Source organism: Neltuma alba, unplaced genomic scaffold, assembly GCF_004799145.2.
Source record: "Neltuma alba isolate B1F8T4 unplaced genomic scaffold, ASM479914v2 tig00013746_pilon, whole genome shotgun sequence".
In the NCBI taxonomy this organism is placed as follows: domain Eukaryota; kingdom Viridiplantae; phylum Streptophyta; class Magnoliopsida; order Fabales; family Fabaceae; genus Neltuma; species Neltuma alba.
In genome coordinates, this window is record NW_021637886.1 from 5,985 (window position 1) to 21,877 (window position 15,893).

At 33.4% G+C, this 15,893-nt stretch overlaps 2 protein-coding genes across 2 annotated transcripts; both read left to right on the top strand.

The window, feature by feature from the left end:
- Nucleotides 1–2,437: 2,437 nt before the first annotated feature.
- Nucleotides 2,438–8,101, top strand: LOC114739037 (arogenate dehydratase/prephenate dehydratase 1, chloroplastic). The gene is made up of 11 exons (XM_028927103.1): nucleotides 2,438–2,774; nucleotides 4,355–4,422; nucleotides 4,513–4,605; nucleotides 4,697–4,897; nucleotides 5,269–5,349; nucleotides 5,441–5,536; nucleotides 6,449–6,523; nucleotides 6,596–6,685; nucleotides 6,778–6,845; nucleotides 7,227–7,308; nucleotides 7,985–8,101. Exons 1-11 carry the CDS (start codon nucleotides 2,492–2,494, stop codon nucleotides 8,036–8,038), a joined length of 1,191 nt encoding a protein of 396 aa, XP_028782936.1. The 5' UTR covers nucleotides 2,438–2,491; the 3' UTR covers nucleotides 8,039–8,101.
- A 4,365-nt stretch (nucleotides 8,102–12,466) lies between these two features.
- Nucleotides 12,467–15,214, top strand: LOC114739036 (5'-adenylylsulfate reductase 3, chloroplastic). The gene is made up of 5 exons (XM_028927102.1): nucleotides 12,467–12,615; nucleotides 12,725–12,880; nucleotides 13,013–13,136; nucleotides 13,584–14,391; nucleotides 14,507–15,214. Exons 1-5 carry the CDS (start codon nucleotides 12,531–12,533, stop codon nucleotides 14,735–14,737), a joined length of 1,404 nt encoding a protein of 467 aa, XP_028782935.1. The 5' UTR covers nucleotides 12,467–12,530; the 3' UTR covers nucleotides 14,738–15,214.
- The last annotated feature ends 679 nt before the right edge of the window (nucleotides 15,215–15,893 follow it).

Sequence of the window (15,893 nt, forward strand, 5' to 3'; positions counted from 1 at the left end):
AGCCGATACATTTTCATATGCTGAACTTACCAACGAGGTTTTTGCAAGCACATCTGGAATGGTTTAACAAAAGTTGTTTTCCAATTAAAAAAAATTTGTTTTAATAATTACATAAAATAATTTTGAAAACATATGTAGATGCGTGTCGCGGCGAATATAGAAATACTCTACTTTAATGAATTATCTTCAACGTCAGATTTCGTTCTAAAAGGTTCTTTTGCCCATTAAAAGTTTTTTTTTTTTAAAAAAAAAGTCTTTTGACTCTAAATATACTTAGTGTATATCTATTAAAATGCTCTTAATTTTCTTTTAAAGAATTTATCCTTGTCCATTCTCGCCAGCCATTCGACTCCTCGCTGAATAAAACATTGGCAAAATTTGTCGTTGGGCATACTTAAAAAAATTATGGTTTTTATTCAGTTTATCCTTTATAGTACTACTCCTCTAGTCCTATTTATAGGATAAAAAAAGAAAATGTTTTTTATCTTATTTATAGAATACTAAGAGAAATTTTTTATATTGATGTACAATTTTATTTCTTATTTATTATTATGTTAATTTGATTTACATGAGGTATAATGTATATTAAATAAGGATAAAGTTGAAAAGTTATTAAATTTTAAATAAGAACTAATAAAATTTAAAGTTTTTTTCAGTCTATATAAAACATATTAAAAATACTTTATAAATAGAATCAGATAAGTACATGCTAAGGAAGTTGCTAGTTGCTGGACAGAGGAGCCCCATTTATAGCTCGCCGTTTTTCCTGAAATTAGTGCATTCCAAATTAATACTTTTGGACCTGTGCTCTCTCTCTAGAGAGAGGGAAAAAAGTATTATATTAATCCTTAATATAAAATATTATTTAATTTTTATTTTGATTCTAGATATAAGATTTCAATTCACTTTATCTTTTATACTAATATATTTTTTTTAAGATAGTTCTTATAATAATGATAATTTTAGCCAATAAATTTGACTAGCAAAGATATTTTATGAAAAATAACACTTTTTTTTTTACAAATAACTAACTTAATTTATTTTTTTAATCTACTCAAATTAGTCAACTAACTTTTATATTACAACTGGAGGTAGTATTTTAAAAGATCCTATAATTGAATAATTTAAATTGTTGGAGATACTATTCGTGAGAAAGAAAATTACATACTACTCTTCTGGTCCTATTTATAAGGTAGAGAGACAAAATATTTTTTTGTCCTGTTTATAGCGCATTAAGAAATTTTTTTTGTATGGATATATAATTTTACCTTTTATTTATTATGATGTTGATTTTGTTTATATGATGTATAATATATATTAAATAAAGATAAAGTTAAAAATTTATTGAATTTTAAATTAAAATTAATAAAGTTTAAGGTTTTTGTTATATGAAATATGTTAAAAGTGACTATGATCATAGGAGTATATATTTATATATATTTTGCTAGAATAACTTATATATTGAAAGTTATATCTTTTTTTTGGGCCAAAATTTAGATTAAACCATAACAAACCATTCTTACCCAATAAATCACGACGTGTATATATGTGGAGATTTTGTAGCCTAACAAACACTAAATGCCTTTCCGGTCAAAAAAAAAAAAAACACTAAATGCCTTTTTTTTAATTATAAGTTGTGCATTCAAGTCCTAGAGAAGGGTATAATTAATGCATGAATCATAACAAAAAAATATTTTGTATAATTTTTTTAAAACAAGTTTTTATTTTTCTTGCCAGATTAAGACAACTTTTATTATTAAATATCTCTTCTGTCTAATTCAATTTTATAAGAAGTCTCCTAAAACTTTTTTCCCCATGGTTGTATCGTATTTTTCACAGTCAAATCATTTTACCCCTAGCTCCTAGGAAGTTGTAGAAACATTAATTATAGTTTAGAAATAAGTCTTCATTAATTGATTAGGACTGGGCAAAAAGAATCTGGTTGGGAGAAAAATGAAAAATATCCCTTATTACAACAAAACATCTTATAGAAATAAAAGGATCGAGTGAGTAACATTCTAAGTTAGTTTCAACGACTCAGATTACTCTCCCTCCCCCACTGAAATTCATTACTTGCCTCTTGCCTTCCATCGATCTGTTTGTGTGTCTGTCTCTCCCACTCCAAAGCACAAAACAGCTCCCGTTACATTCTTCTCGTTCAAGAAAACTTGTATGGCTGACTAGCTTACATTTTGTTCATCTGCCTGATTTTTTCTCTCCCCTGCTAATAAATTTCTATTCTTTTATCCCCAGGAACGATGTTCGATCTCATTGTCAAATTCCCAGAAACTTGTTCCTCCTGACTTACGTTACTTAAAGTGGGGTCCAAACGCCACCATTATCTTGCTTCTCCAATTCCTTGACAATGTCATGCTGAGAATTACCGAATCTCACCTACTAATTCTTCACCTACTACAGACGTTTTTATGGATTTAGACTTTGCTGACTTCCCTGGGACCTTGTTGTAAGGCTTCGCAGGCTGAATTTTCTCATGGCTCTGAAGGGTGTTTCCATCTGGAGTTGTTCTCAAGCTACTCAATTGGGTGTTGCAAATTCCCATTCGGGTAATTCTGGACAGATTGTGAATTTGAGAGGTGACTTTGGGAAATGCCGCAAATGGGAATGCTGTTGTTTGGCTGTTTTAGCTCAGAGAGCTACGACTCCTGTTGAAGATGAGAAGCCAACTATGCCGGTGGTTAAAATTTCTGGGCCCAGTGATGGGGCTCATGAAAATGACTCCAAGGGGTTTCACAAGGATTTAAACCTGCTTCCTAGTGAGTTATATCTGTTCGGTGTTTCCTACAATGAGCTTTAGCAATTCCAATTTTCAAGCTTTAATGGCGTGCAGAGAATGATTTTTCTGATTCCTCGTTCTTCATGGACAGCCACGAATATTGGCCAGCATATCTGGAATTAACATTTGGGGACCATTGTGAAAAATAGTTTTCGTTTTGCATATAATTTTGTGCTTGAATGAAGGAATTCCTTAGGACGTCAAAGCATGTCATGTTTAATCGCATGAATATGTTCGCCCATAGGATATTCGCATGGTACCAGCATTGAACTGATTCCTTTTGCTAGTGAACTTATTTTAACCTCTAAATTCTCTTATAAGGATATTCGAGGACTTTCCTGTGGTTTAAATTGTTTGATTATAGTAAAACTATTTATAGCCCTCCACCGAACAATTTAAACTTTTAATTGAAGTACTATATGGTATTAGAGCCTTATGAGCAACTGACCAGGGGTTCTATCATCGCTTGCCCTCATTGAGTTTTAGCCTAAGGTATTGCGAGGTATTCTTCGTTTGCACCTTTTTTAACAGCATAATCTTTTGAACTGAGGTGATCATTGACAAAAACCCATGCAAGAGTAATAATGTTGCACGTAGATAACTAATTGTAGTTTTCTTTCAACCCTCTTGCATGCTCTCAGCTGATGACTTTTTCCTCATCTCTTTATCTGTTGATAACTGACATATGATGATGGAAGAAAAGTCCTTCTGACTAAAAGAAGATCTGAATCATGCAGATGGGACTTTAAGGGACAGGAATATTGAAAATCTGTTTTTTTTTTCCCCAACCGGGTGGGTGGGGGGTGGCCTAATGCCTCATGTTCTTAACTTTGTGCTCTCTCTCCCACTTATTCTTTGTTGTTCTGCTACGTTCCTTCATCGTCTGTTGAATCAAGTATTTGGAAGCGAAAACTAAACCAAAAAGAAAGCTTTGTTGTGATGCTATTTTTTCTTCTTGTATATGATAGACAAAGATACATGCCACAACCAAACACAAATTCTTTATCCGAAACATTTAGTGTGTTGTACAACACTAAATTTTGTTCATGTTTAACCATTTACATTGCTTGTGGATTCATTTTGGTAATCTGAGTCATAATGGTTATGCTATCTGGATTTTCCTCATAGTTGCTGTCAAAGTTCTTGACAAGATGCAATAGGATCAACTCAGCTCATTGTTGTTTTAAGTTATGAATTTGATCACAGTGGCAAATTTCAGTTTTATAATCTTTGAGCCCATGCAACCAATCGATTATGGGATACTTTGGCTAACTACAATTGTATTCTCCATGTAATATGTAATTTGGATTATGCCAGGTTTCGTCAAGCTTGATTTTTGAAGTTAAATGAATAGGTTTAGAAATCATGTGAGTCTACAGTTTTATGCCCTAATTATCTAAATTCACTAATCACCATGCAGTCATGCATGCATGCACAGTAACAAAATGATTGTATAATAATGAATACAGTATACACATGCTGTGCTACCAATAAGTGATTTGAACAATTTCCTTGTTGTGGCTTACCTTGTGAATGATCATGGAATTACTCTATTTGCAGAGCCATTGACAGCTAATGACGTTTCTTCTTCTCCAAGTGATGGATCAAAGGTGCGTGTTGCATATCAGGTATGTATATTATGCTCGCTAATTCCTTTTCAATTAGAAGATCCATGTCATTATTGCAACCATTGCTAACTTGGCAAATGCTTCATTTAGGGTCTTCCTGGGGCATATAGTGAGGATGCAGCTTTGAAGGCATATCCAAAATGTGAGACTGTTCCTTGTGATGAATTTGAAGTTGCATTCAAGGTTTTCATACTTGTTCCTTATTTCTCTATCTCTCTAATTGATACCCTTACTAATCACTGTTGTTGTATTGATATTATATTCCTTTCTGCAGGCAGTTGAGTTATGGATAGTGGATAAAGCTGTTCTACCCATTGAAAATTCTGTTGGTGGAAGCATCCACCGTAATTATGATTTGCTTCTTCGCCATAGGCTGCACATTGTTGGAGAGGTGCAGTTGCAAGTTAATCACTGCCTCTTAGGCTTGCCTGGTGTGAAAACGGAGGAGCTCAAACGTGTTGTGAGTCATCCTCAGGTTAGCTGTTATTTTCACTATATCCCCCTTTCTTTTCCATTTGATAGAGTGGGACTTGACCATGCATAATGCTTCCTATTTTGATCACACTGTAGGGGCACCTAGTTTCATGCTTTAAGATCCCAGCTATATCAAGTAGTACAGTTTATTGGATTAGATCAATTAGGTTTTCTTCATTGTTCTTCTGCGTGATAGTAATTTTTCAATTGAAATACTTGCCAATCTCAGTGTTTCATTTCTAAACAAGGTCTATGGTTCACAGACTTTTAAACAGCCAATTTTATTGTGAAAAGAGATTACCTTTTCTGTTGATAACAAAATACTCGAGTATAGGTATTTCAATTTTTAGGCATTTTTTCCCTGGCATGCAGGCTCTGGCTCAATGCGAGGTGATGCTTAACAACTTACATGTTATCAAAGTTGGTTCACCTGATACAGCTGGGGCTGCTCGGGTACAATACCAAAATTTTTTATGGGCCATTGAAAGCAAAAATTACCCGTATTATAGGACAATATGACCTAACACTTAGGATGCTTGAACAGACAGTGGCCTCCAATGGAATTAGAGACACTGGAGCTATTGCAAGTGCCAGAGCTGCCAAACTTTATGGCCTAAACATTCTTGCAGAAAATGTCCAGGTTAGACTTTATTTACAGGTTTTGGAAGAGCAGGCTCCCAGAATGTATGGTCTGAAGGGATGCTTTTCTTACATTAGAACATGCTTTTTTTGCATACAAGTGTATTAGATGCCATATCATTTGAACTTGATTTGGCAGTTGGCTCTTCATGGAAAATATTCAAAACTATCGTTTGTGTTTCTAGCTTATAATTTAACTGGATGCGATTTAATTATTTAATTGTTTTCTACATGCTGTTTGTGATCTCTTAAAACGAGCTATCATCACACTTGCCCATCTGGAATGAACAAGACATTATAATTTTCCCACTATTGGGTTGGGTTCTGCAAGGAAGTTGATAACATGGCATTCATCCTTTGGCATAGCATTTACATTTTAATTATGGAACTACTTAACGTTCTATTTCAATTTTTTTGGTGCCGTTTTGCCAATACCTAATCATCCTTCCGTTTTCTCCCTGTCATCATGGAAGCTTATATTCTCAAGAACTGAAGCACCAGGGAAAAGGAAGCCCAATTTCTTCTTAATTTTGCCTCCCTTTTTTTTTTTGCTGATCCTTTTTCTCCATTGAATTTTTCAATTTCGGAATCATCTTGATATAAAATTTGTTGATTGTTTGTGGAATACTTAAATATCTCAACCAGAATAATCAAATTGTGGCATGTATCATAAATCGGAAAGTATATTTTTGAGTTGTGACTTATAAAGCATGAGGACCATTTATTTGATATTTTGAAGCCATACTGCCATAGGGATCAGATTAATGCCAATTAAAACACAAAGGCTAAATGGCTAATTCGCTAAAACTTTAAGGACTAAAAGTTGTGTTTTTCCTAATTTTTATTAAAAACATGTTTAGTAGTAGCGAGGTCAAAAATTGAACTGAGTGCTGACAATTTGCCGTCTATCTAGGATGATGATGATAATATTTCACGTTTTCTGATCCTTGCAAGGGAGCCTGTAATTCCAGGAACTGACAGACATAAGGTAAGAGAATTAGTTTTTGATATGTGCATTTATACGAACTTCCTGATGAATTCATGACTTCTTCCCCTTCAGACTAGTATTGTTTTCAGTCTGGAAGAAGGTCCTGGTGTCCTTTTCAAAGCTTTGGCAGTTTTTGCTTTGAGGGACATTAATTTATCAAAGGTGAGCCATATAAAAACTGGTTTTCCTATTTTGAGCTTCAGTTTTGAAACACTCATTCACTCCAGTTACACATGTTCCTGGTGTAATTTCAGATAGAGAGTCGTCCACAGCTGCAACGTCCATTGAGGGTGGTTGATGATTCAAATCAAGGAAGAGCCAGGTTAGTAGTAGATTTTTGCCCCATAATTTTGATTTTTGACAGTAGAATTAAGTATTTAGATTTTGAGTTCAGATGCAGTGATTAGTGATGCATAACCGACCAGCCTTTATGAAGACAAAATGGGAGGATGAGGTGGACTATATAACTTGAGATGGAAGGAATTTGAGGGAGTTCATGATTTGTAGATCATTAGGTCACTTTATTTACTCAAATACTAGATTGTAACGATAACAAGGGTTTACTCTTGGGTGGAAAAATTATATTTCTAACTACTTGGTTCAGAAATATGAAAGAAATAAGTGTTAAGAGACTGGGCATTGGTCTTACTTTATGAATATGATCTAATGATTCTGGTATATGATTCAACTTTTTTGGTGGCAGGTACTTTGACTACCTCTTCTACATCGACTTTGAAGCTTCTATGGCAGAACCTCGTGCACAATTTGCTTTAGGACAATTACAGGTCAGCCTTTTATATCCTGGAGGCTCAGAATTCATTTTTGGTTTCATGTAGGGACTTGTATCATTTATGTCAAATCTTGTCATTTTTCTACATTCCATTCCAATTGCCAAAACTTTTCAGCTTGTCCATGAAATTTACTTTGTGGTCTACTCTTTGCAATCCTATCACCCCTCTTAAACCTGGGTGAGGATATTTGACTTTTAATTGATCAAGAATTATCTATATTTACTCCTGTATGTCCTCCCATTTTCGGGTATTAATGGTGCAAGTGCTGGATGTCCTTGACTAACATATAACGTAGAGAATAAATTTGTCTGCCTCTTATCTTCCAAGGTTGTAGCGTTCAATTTGACGAAGTTTATGGTTAAACCAGAGATTCACAATCACAGAAACTGACAGATTAAAACTCCTGCTTCATGCTTGAACCAAAAGCATGTGGTAAGTTGTTGCTGAGGAATCAGGAATCAGCAATCAGCATGACAGCTGAAAAAGCTCTGCAAAGCTGTAACTTTTTTGCTATGTTAAATTCTTGTGCTCCATCTATGTAAAACAGAAAACATAATCATTGAATGATTTAAGTGGTAACTTTTAACTGCAATTAGTTCCTGTCAGTCTTGAAATGTGACTATATTAACTTAATCTGTAACTTAAATGGTCGTATTTTTTTTTATTTCAGGAATTTGCAAGTTTTCTTCGTGTTCTTGGTTGTTATCCTATGGATACAGTATGATTGAGGCTGAATGCCTGAACAAGGAGTAGAAGAAGTATATGCTGTAAATTTTACTGATCTGGGGCAAAAGCCATTACCATCAGATGTTTCTGAATCAGAGTGAAGTGGAACCAATACCCTTACAGAGTTTTCCAGTTTCTTCATAGTCCCTTGTGGAGCTGCTTTCTGCTTTGTCTTCGGGGCATCATCATAGTTGTAATCCAAGGCGTCAAAGCTGATACAGAAGGTAGAAAGTTTATACATATGGCTTTTAATTTAGAGCATTGATTTAGATTTTTAAATTCCTATAAGAACTTGGCTTCAGTCGCTAAACCAAACTTCATTTGTAGGATAATACATATATTTTCAATAAATAATGGTTGCAATCGGGGAATTTTAATTTCCATCTACTTGATATTTTAACTCTCAGCGTAAAAAAAATGGAAACAAGAAGAAAAAAACGCAAGTGACCAACATGAATGTTCATCATGGTAATATTTTTATAACAGCATTTAATTATATTAATCAAATAATCAAGGGAGAATCCACAAACTAAATCACAAATAAAGAATTTTTTCAAAAACGTGTTATTATGACCAGACCTAATTTGAGATTTAATAATCTTAAGCTTCTTTTGCGATTCTCCTAATAATCAATCAATGTATTTTTTCAGTCCTAAATATAAAACTCTTATATACAGTTTTATATTTAGAATCGGAGGAATGTGTGTAAAACAGATTTTTCTTGTTATGGGATCAACTAAAATAGAATCTTTGGAACAGTTGTTTCGCTATCAATGTTTGTCTCGAGAACCTTTTTTTTTTATTTAAAATTCCTCCTTATTGGGTTCTTTCTTTTTCTTATGACCCGTATTTGTTCTAAGGAATCTGATTCATTTAATATGTAATGGTAAATGTTTAATAGTTTTTTTTTTGTGCCACCAAATATTATGGTAGTTTTGTAGTTGTACATGACCATTCTTCTCGCCCAACAATTATTGTAACTTTTGCGGCCAAGACAGTTGTTGGAATGACAATTAACGATTAATAAAAAATAACGCTTAGTTGGAACTCCTAACGTTTGAATCTTGATCACTTTTCTTGTTACATTAATTTGAGAAGGGGATGCTTGAAAACAAGTCACACTATTTGTAATTGTTTATTGTAAATCTTATATGCTAAATCAAAAGTTATTAATTTCAAATTACTATGTAAGGAATTATTATTTTTTTAAACGAAAGGTCACGGTGGTGCAAGAAAAAAGATTAATACTACCTATGATTCTAAGTATAGGAGCCGGATAAGGAATTCACCTTAATTCTAAACAATAGGATCTCAATTTACTTTGCATCTTAAATTTATATTTTTGTGTGTGTAAAGTATACCTGTTGGTTGTGCGCATAAGGGGAATATCAATCAAGATGCTGTTTCGATCCACATAATTCAAGAGAATAGTTTTAATATATTTGTTACAAATAATCAGTTTAACTAATTTTTTTAATATTTATAAACTTTTTATTTAGTTCTGATATTAAGAATGGGGTAAGTAAATATCAACAATTAAAATATCCCTACAACTTAATAGGTGTTAATGTGTTAGGAATCTTAAAGGCAATAATTTGCCATTGATATGATATAATGAATAAGCTAATCAAACATATTCAGGTGAAGATATAATAGTAGAAGAATTTTATACTACCTCCAATCCTAATTATAAGATCCAATTGACTAATTTGTGGAGATTAAGGAAAGAAGTTAAGTTAGTTATTTATAATAAATATGTGTTGTTTTTCCTAAAATATCCTTACTAATCAATTATATTGGCTAGAACTATAATTATTAGAATGACTACCTTAGAAAAAATAAATAAATATGAGAAATAAAATAGATTAAACTCTTATATTTAGGATCAAAATAAAAATCAAACAGAATCTCATATTAAAAACCAGAGCCAGTATATTTTTGGAAAACAAGTGGAAAGTTGAAAGCAACAAGGGAGAATGGAATCGCAATTACTGGCATGTTCTCTTGTGAGCGAGTTGAGTTTTTGGGGGATCTAAGAATTTTGTCGCTTTCATCACCAAAAAAAAAACAAGGAATTTTGTCGCTTGTGCAAGTGTCTTTGTCCGCCCTCTGGGCTCTTCAAGGGTTTTTTTCTTTCTTCTTCTTTTTTTTTTTAGTACTTTTTCACCTGAGGGTTTTTCCAAAGGTTAAATCTTTTTTGTCTAAATGAAAAGCCCTTATATTTAGTAACTAATACTCCCTCCGTTTCTTATTATAAGAGACAAATAACCGAAATACGTTGATCAAAAAAACAGTTAAAATTAGTTAAGAACAATTAATGTGTAAAAAGTATAATTTTTTTCCAAAAATACCCTCATTAATAAAGAGAGAGAGTATGAGAGAGAAAAATTAAATTATTCAAAGAAAGAGAAGTGTGAGGAGGGAGAAAGAGTGTGAGTTGGAGATAAAATATGGGTAAAATAGTAAATCAACACAAAAAAGTAGAGACAACTTGTAAGTGTCTCTTATATATAGGAACATGCCATAAGCATCAAATGTCTCTTATAATAAGGAACAGAGGGAGTAATATTTTAAATGAGATTATCTACATTTAAAAAACAACAAAAAAGCTTTTTCTTTATCCTCATTCTTGTTCGCGGTTATTCTCCTTCTAGATGGGGAGAAAAATATATGAGTAAATGACAAAATGATCTCGCCAAATAGCCTAATTCTAATAAAGCTTATAAAATTTTTGTGAAATTAACTTTTTTGAAATAATCTAACTACCTTTGCATTAAAAAAACAAACTTTTACCATCAGCCGCCGTCGCCAGTGCTTAGGAAAAATATTATTCAATAATAAATTTATCAAAATTAGGTCATTTTGCCAAATTATTTTGTCATTTATTTTCAAATGATTTTTTTGGCCAGTGATTTTCAATGATCATCACACGTCTTCCTTCCATTTTAAATTCTGTCCATTTTGTTCTTGAATATACGTATTTATCGCCAACTCTTGTTTATACTAAAACATATTCATTTTACTCTACGAGGAAAACTTAACTATCAATTTTCACCAAAAAAATGAACTATCAGTTTGAATTACGCGAAATAAGGAAAGCGTAGAATTTGAGGCCGTCGGTGTCGGCGACCCGTGCTTCTTTGAACCACAAGATGATCATAAGCTTCCAACAAAAAGGACGGAGAAAGTCAAAAAAATATATGAAATGGATTGCAACACAACCACACTTGGCCTATACTGCCATCACTTTTTAATATACTAATTTTTATTTTTTTTAAATATAATATTTTAATTTATTTTTTTTAAAAATAATTTTTTTAATAATGATAGTTTTAGTCAATAAATTTGATTCCTATTTATTATAAATAACTAACTTAACTTATTTTTTTAATATATTCAAATTAGTCAATTAGCTATTATATTTAGGATCGGGGTAAAACCATCATTATTTCTCGCCACTCTTGATCTCTAACATAACAATTAACTCTCATTTATTGTTATCATAAAATTACCTCCTCTCTTGGCTAATGTTATACTACTAACATTTAATTTTTAATATTACAACTATTTAATTAATTTGAATAGATTAATAAATGTAACATTTCTAAAATAATATTATCTCGAAACTTTAATATAAGAGTTGGCTGACTAATTTGAACAGATTAATAAAGTTAGTTAAGTTAGTTATTTATAATAAATAAGTATTGTCTTTTCTAAAATATCTTTACTAATCAAACATATTAGATAGCACTACTACAAAACTTTTAACATATGCAACAATTCTAAAGGCTACCTTAAAATATATATATATATAAGAGACAAAATTGATTATGTATTATATTTAAAACTAAATTAAAAGTCAAAATAGCTCTTATATTAAGAATGGAAGATAATATATAACATTAAATTTTATGTCCATTTATAAGTTAAATAAATTAGTTTAAAATAATAAATATGATAAATATGATAAATTTTATTTAACAAAAAATAAATTAAGATATTATATTTAAAATAAAATAGAATACTTCACTCATCAGGTTAAGAACATGAGGGAGGGTTTTTCAAATTATAGTCACGTATAATATTATTTAACTCTTCATCTTATTCCCAAAAAGAAATCATTCTTAATAATTCTCTCTAACATTAAAAAATTATCATCAATCATCAATCAATCAACATCTGATTAATAAAGGAGGGTGCAGCACCGTAGAAGAATCCGGGAAACGAGAGAGCGGCTCTTGCAGCCTCAAACCTCGCCGCCTGACCTGACCTGACGGAAGCCATGAGCCATGGGTTTCCTCTCAACCAATGCCCCATCGCCACGTGAGCGCAAGCATCTATCCCAAAATTGCGTCCAGGTTCAATGAACCTCAAACTTCCTCTTGGCCGAGTTTGCTCTCCTCCTCCTTTTTATAGACACCCGCCCTTGCCGCTCATTGCCAAGAACACTAATTGCAATTAGTTGCTTTAGATTCCAAAGGTCTCTAATCATGGCGCTTGCTGTTACCTCTTCTTCTTCAACCGCGGTTTCTAATTCCAGTTTCCCGCGTTTCAGTTCTTCCTCTGACCTTAAAGGTTTGAATCATTTTTCGTCATTTTCGGAATCAATCGCTCCTTAGTGTTGTAAGTTTTTATAGGTTAGATGCGTAATGTTGGGTTCTAATGCGTTAATTTTCATTTTCAGCCTCGCAATTTGGCTCCTTTCATATTTTGGATAAACCACATGCTTCATCCGGTGCTGTGAATTTGTCGCACAGGCACGGCCTGGTGAAACCCGTATGCGCTGAACCTCAACGGAAGGATTCAGTTGTGCCCCTAGCAGCAGCTACCTTTGCTCCTGGTACTTGTCTTGTGGTGTAAATTTATTCGTAATTTTCAATGAAAATTTTATTCTTTACGGGAGATGATTGCTTGTGGAAACCAGCTTTAACCAATTTGAATGTGCTGACGATTTTCTCTGCGTGATTTGCAGAGGTAGATGAGCAAGTAGAGTTAGATTATGAGCAATTGGCTTCAGACCTTGAAAATGCTTCCCCTCTTGAGATAATGGATAAGGCCTTGGAACAATTTGGCAACGATATAGCTATTGCTTTCAGGTAGCTATTACGATCCTTTCAAGTGTGACTTTTCCAAAAATTGTCCGTCTCTTGATGAATAATGTCGTTTTTTGTTCTGCGCTCTGATCATGTCAATTCCTTCTGAAAATTAACTTTATACGTTATCTTTCATGACAGTTAAAGTCCAAACTTGCTACCTTGTTGAAGTAGCCACGCTAATAAAAATTCTTTCTTGCGATCTAAATTCTACTGACAACAACTGATCTTAGTCAAAATTGAGATAAAAATGCGCAACTTTTTCTTGGTGAATGATTTATCTCTTTTCCATGAAGTAGTTTCATATCTACCTAAGATCCATATCTTGTCTTCTGTTTCCAAACAAATATGTGGTTACTGTTTGAACCCCGCAGATGCTTATAAATCCATGTAATTACAGAATCTCCCAATCTTTTATCTAGATTGTAATGATAAGCTTTGCTTTTGCAGTGGTGCTGAAGACGTAGCTTTAATTGAGTACGCCCATTTAACGGGTCGCCCCTTTAGGGTGTTCAGTCTGGATACCGGGAGACTAAACCCAGAAACTTATAGGCTCTTTGATGCAGTTGAGAAGCATTATAATATTCATATCGAGTACATGTTCCCTGATGCCGTTGAGGTTCAGGCATTAGTAAGAAGTAAGGGACTCTTCTCATTCTATGAGGATGGGCACCAAGAGTGCTGCCGAGTGAGGAAAGTAAGACCCTTGAGGAGGGCCCTTAAGGGCCTCAGGGCATGGATCACTGGGCAGAGGAAAGATCAATCTCCCGGAACAAGGTCCGAGATCCCTGTTGTTCAGGTTGATCCAGTTTTCGAAGGTCTGGATGGTGGAATCGGTAGCCTGGTAAAGTGGAACCCAGTGGCTAACGTGAAAGGTCATGACATATGGAACTTCCTTAGGACCATGAATGTGCCTGTTAATGCATTGCATTCACAAGGATACGTTTCAATTGGTTGTGAGCCATGCACAAGGCCAGTTTTACCCGGGCAACATGAAAGGGAGGGAAGATGGTGGTGGGAAGATGCCAAAGCCAAGGAGTGTGGTCTTCACAAAGGAAATATCAAACAGGAAGATGCTGCCCACCATGGTGGGAATGAAAATGGCACTGCCCATGCAAATGCCACGGTGGGTGACATTTTTAACTCCCAGAGTGTGGTCAACTTGAGCAGGACTGGAATTGAGAATCTGGTCAAATTGGAGAACCGAAAAGAGCCATGGCTTGTTGTGCTTTATGCACCATGGTGCCCCTTCTGCCAGGTATACTTTGTTCCCAAAACATTCCATTATATTAAAATCTATCTTACACGGGTTGTTTTAGAAATTAGAATGAAGCATTCATCACCTGATAGTTTTTTTTCCCGAATTTTGACAGGCCATGGAGGAATCTTATGTTGACTTGGCTGATAAGCTAGAAGGATCAGGGATTAAGGTTGGTAAGTTCAGATCAGATGGAGAGCACAAGGATTTTGCAAAACAACAATTGGATCTAGGAAGCTTTCCCACGATACTGTTCTTCCCAAAACATTCTTCTCGGCCAATTAAATATCCTTCTGAGAAGAGAGACGTTGATTCATTGTTGGCCTTCGTCAATGCCCTGCGATGATGAAATATAAATCAAGCAATCAATAAACCGTTGATTGTTTGGGTTTTCAATTCAAGCAAAAGTATGTGGACAAGTTTACCTCGTATAGCATTCATGATCGTCCATTCAGAATTTTTGGTGACTTGTGATGATGTGGGAAGGGCAAGTTTTGACTCAAATTTAGCGAAAGAAATTGGGTTATCTGTTTATGTATATTTTTAGAGGAGTTCTCTTTCTTGCAATGTTCGATTGTAGCAAGGATCCTGTGAAGAGAAGATTATTGCTGCTTTCTAAATAAACGGTCATTGTTACGCCCCTCCCTTCTTGCTCTACTAGGAAACTTACAAACTGAAGTTGGTTTACCAAATTTCTTTGTATAGACGCAAAGTTGAATTACCGCTACGGCTCTACTTACCCCCGCCTTTTGTAACGTCAAAATGCGCAAACTTGCTGGAGGAAAGGTGAGTGTTAAAAATTCTGAGGATTGATTGCATGACTGTTCATACGCCAATGGTAATAGACAATTACAGCATTATCTAATTAGATATTCGGCCTGTTTGGCCAAGCGTTGGGAGGGCAACAAGGATTTTTTTAAAAAAGCATAAGCCCAATTGAAGAATTTGTGCTGTTTGGCTTAGCAATTGAACAATTTGGTTTTTGTATGAAAAGCTACAATAAATTATAAGCTAAAATTAACAATTTATAATTTATAGCTTATGACTTATAACTTTTGAAACATAGAGAGAGAATAAGAAATTTATTATTTTATTTGGGGGTGTTTGGATAGAGTTAAAATCATGATTTTAAAAATGCTTTTATAATATACGAAGTAAATATATGAAAGAGTTTATCTTGATTTGAGAAAAAGTATTTTTTTAAAGCACTTTTTAAAGGAGCCAAACACCCTCTTGTTTCTTATTATAAGCCTCAAATAACTAATTTGTAGATAACAAAAAATCAATTAAAATTAGTTGAAAGTAATAAATAAGTTAAAAATATACTTTCGTTTTTAAATATACTCCTAGAAATATATTTTTATTTTCAAATATATCCTTATAATAAATAACAAATAATAAAAGAAAATATATGAGATCAACATGAGCTTATAAATAATTTGGAAAAATTATTTTTTAATAATGTTTTATTATTTATTAAAACTCATAGCTATTTTGATAAT

Bases quoted from the DNA above. Each gene is read 5' to 3' on its own strand.
- LOC114739037 (XM_028927103.1), top strand. From the start codon at position 2,492: ATGGCTCTGAAGGGTGTTTCCATCTGGAGTTGTTCTCAAGCTACTCAA. The intron at 4,423-4,512 runs GTATGTATATTA...TGCTTCATTTAG, and splicing joins AGGTGCGTGTTGCATATCAG to GGTCTTCCTGGGGCATATAG. The intron at 6,524-6,595 runs GTAAGAGAATTA...CTTCCCCTTCAG, and splicing joins CAGGAACTGACAGACATAAG to ACTAGTATTGTTTTCAGTCT.
- LOC114739036 (XM_028927102.1), top strand. From the start codon at position 12,531: ATGGCGCTTGCTGTTACCTCTTCTTCTTCAACCGCGGTTTCTAATTCC. The intron at 12,881-13,012 runs GTACTTGTCTTG...CGTGATTTGCAG, and splicing joins AGCAGCTACCTTTGCTCCTG to AGGTAGATGAGCAAGTAGAG. The intron at 14,392-14,506 runs GTATACTTTGTT...GAATTTTGACAG, and splicing joins CATGGTGCCCCTTCTGCCAG to GCCATGGAGGAATCTTATGT.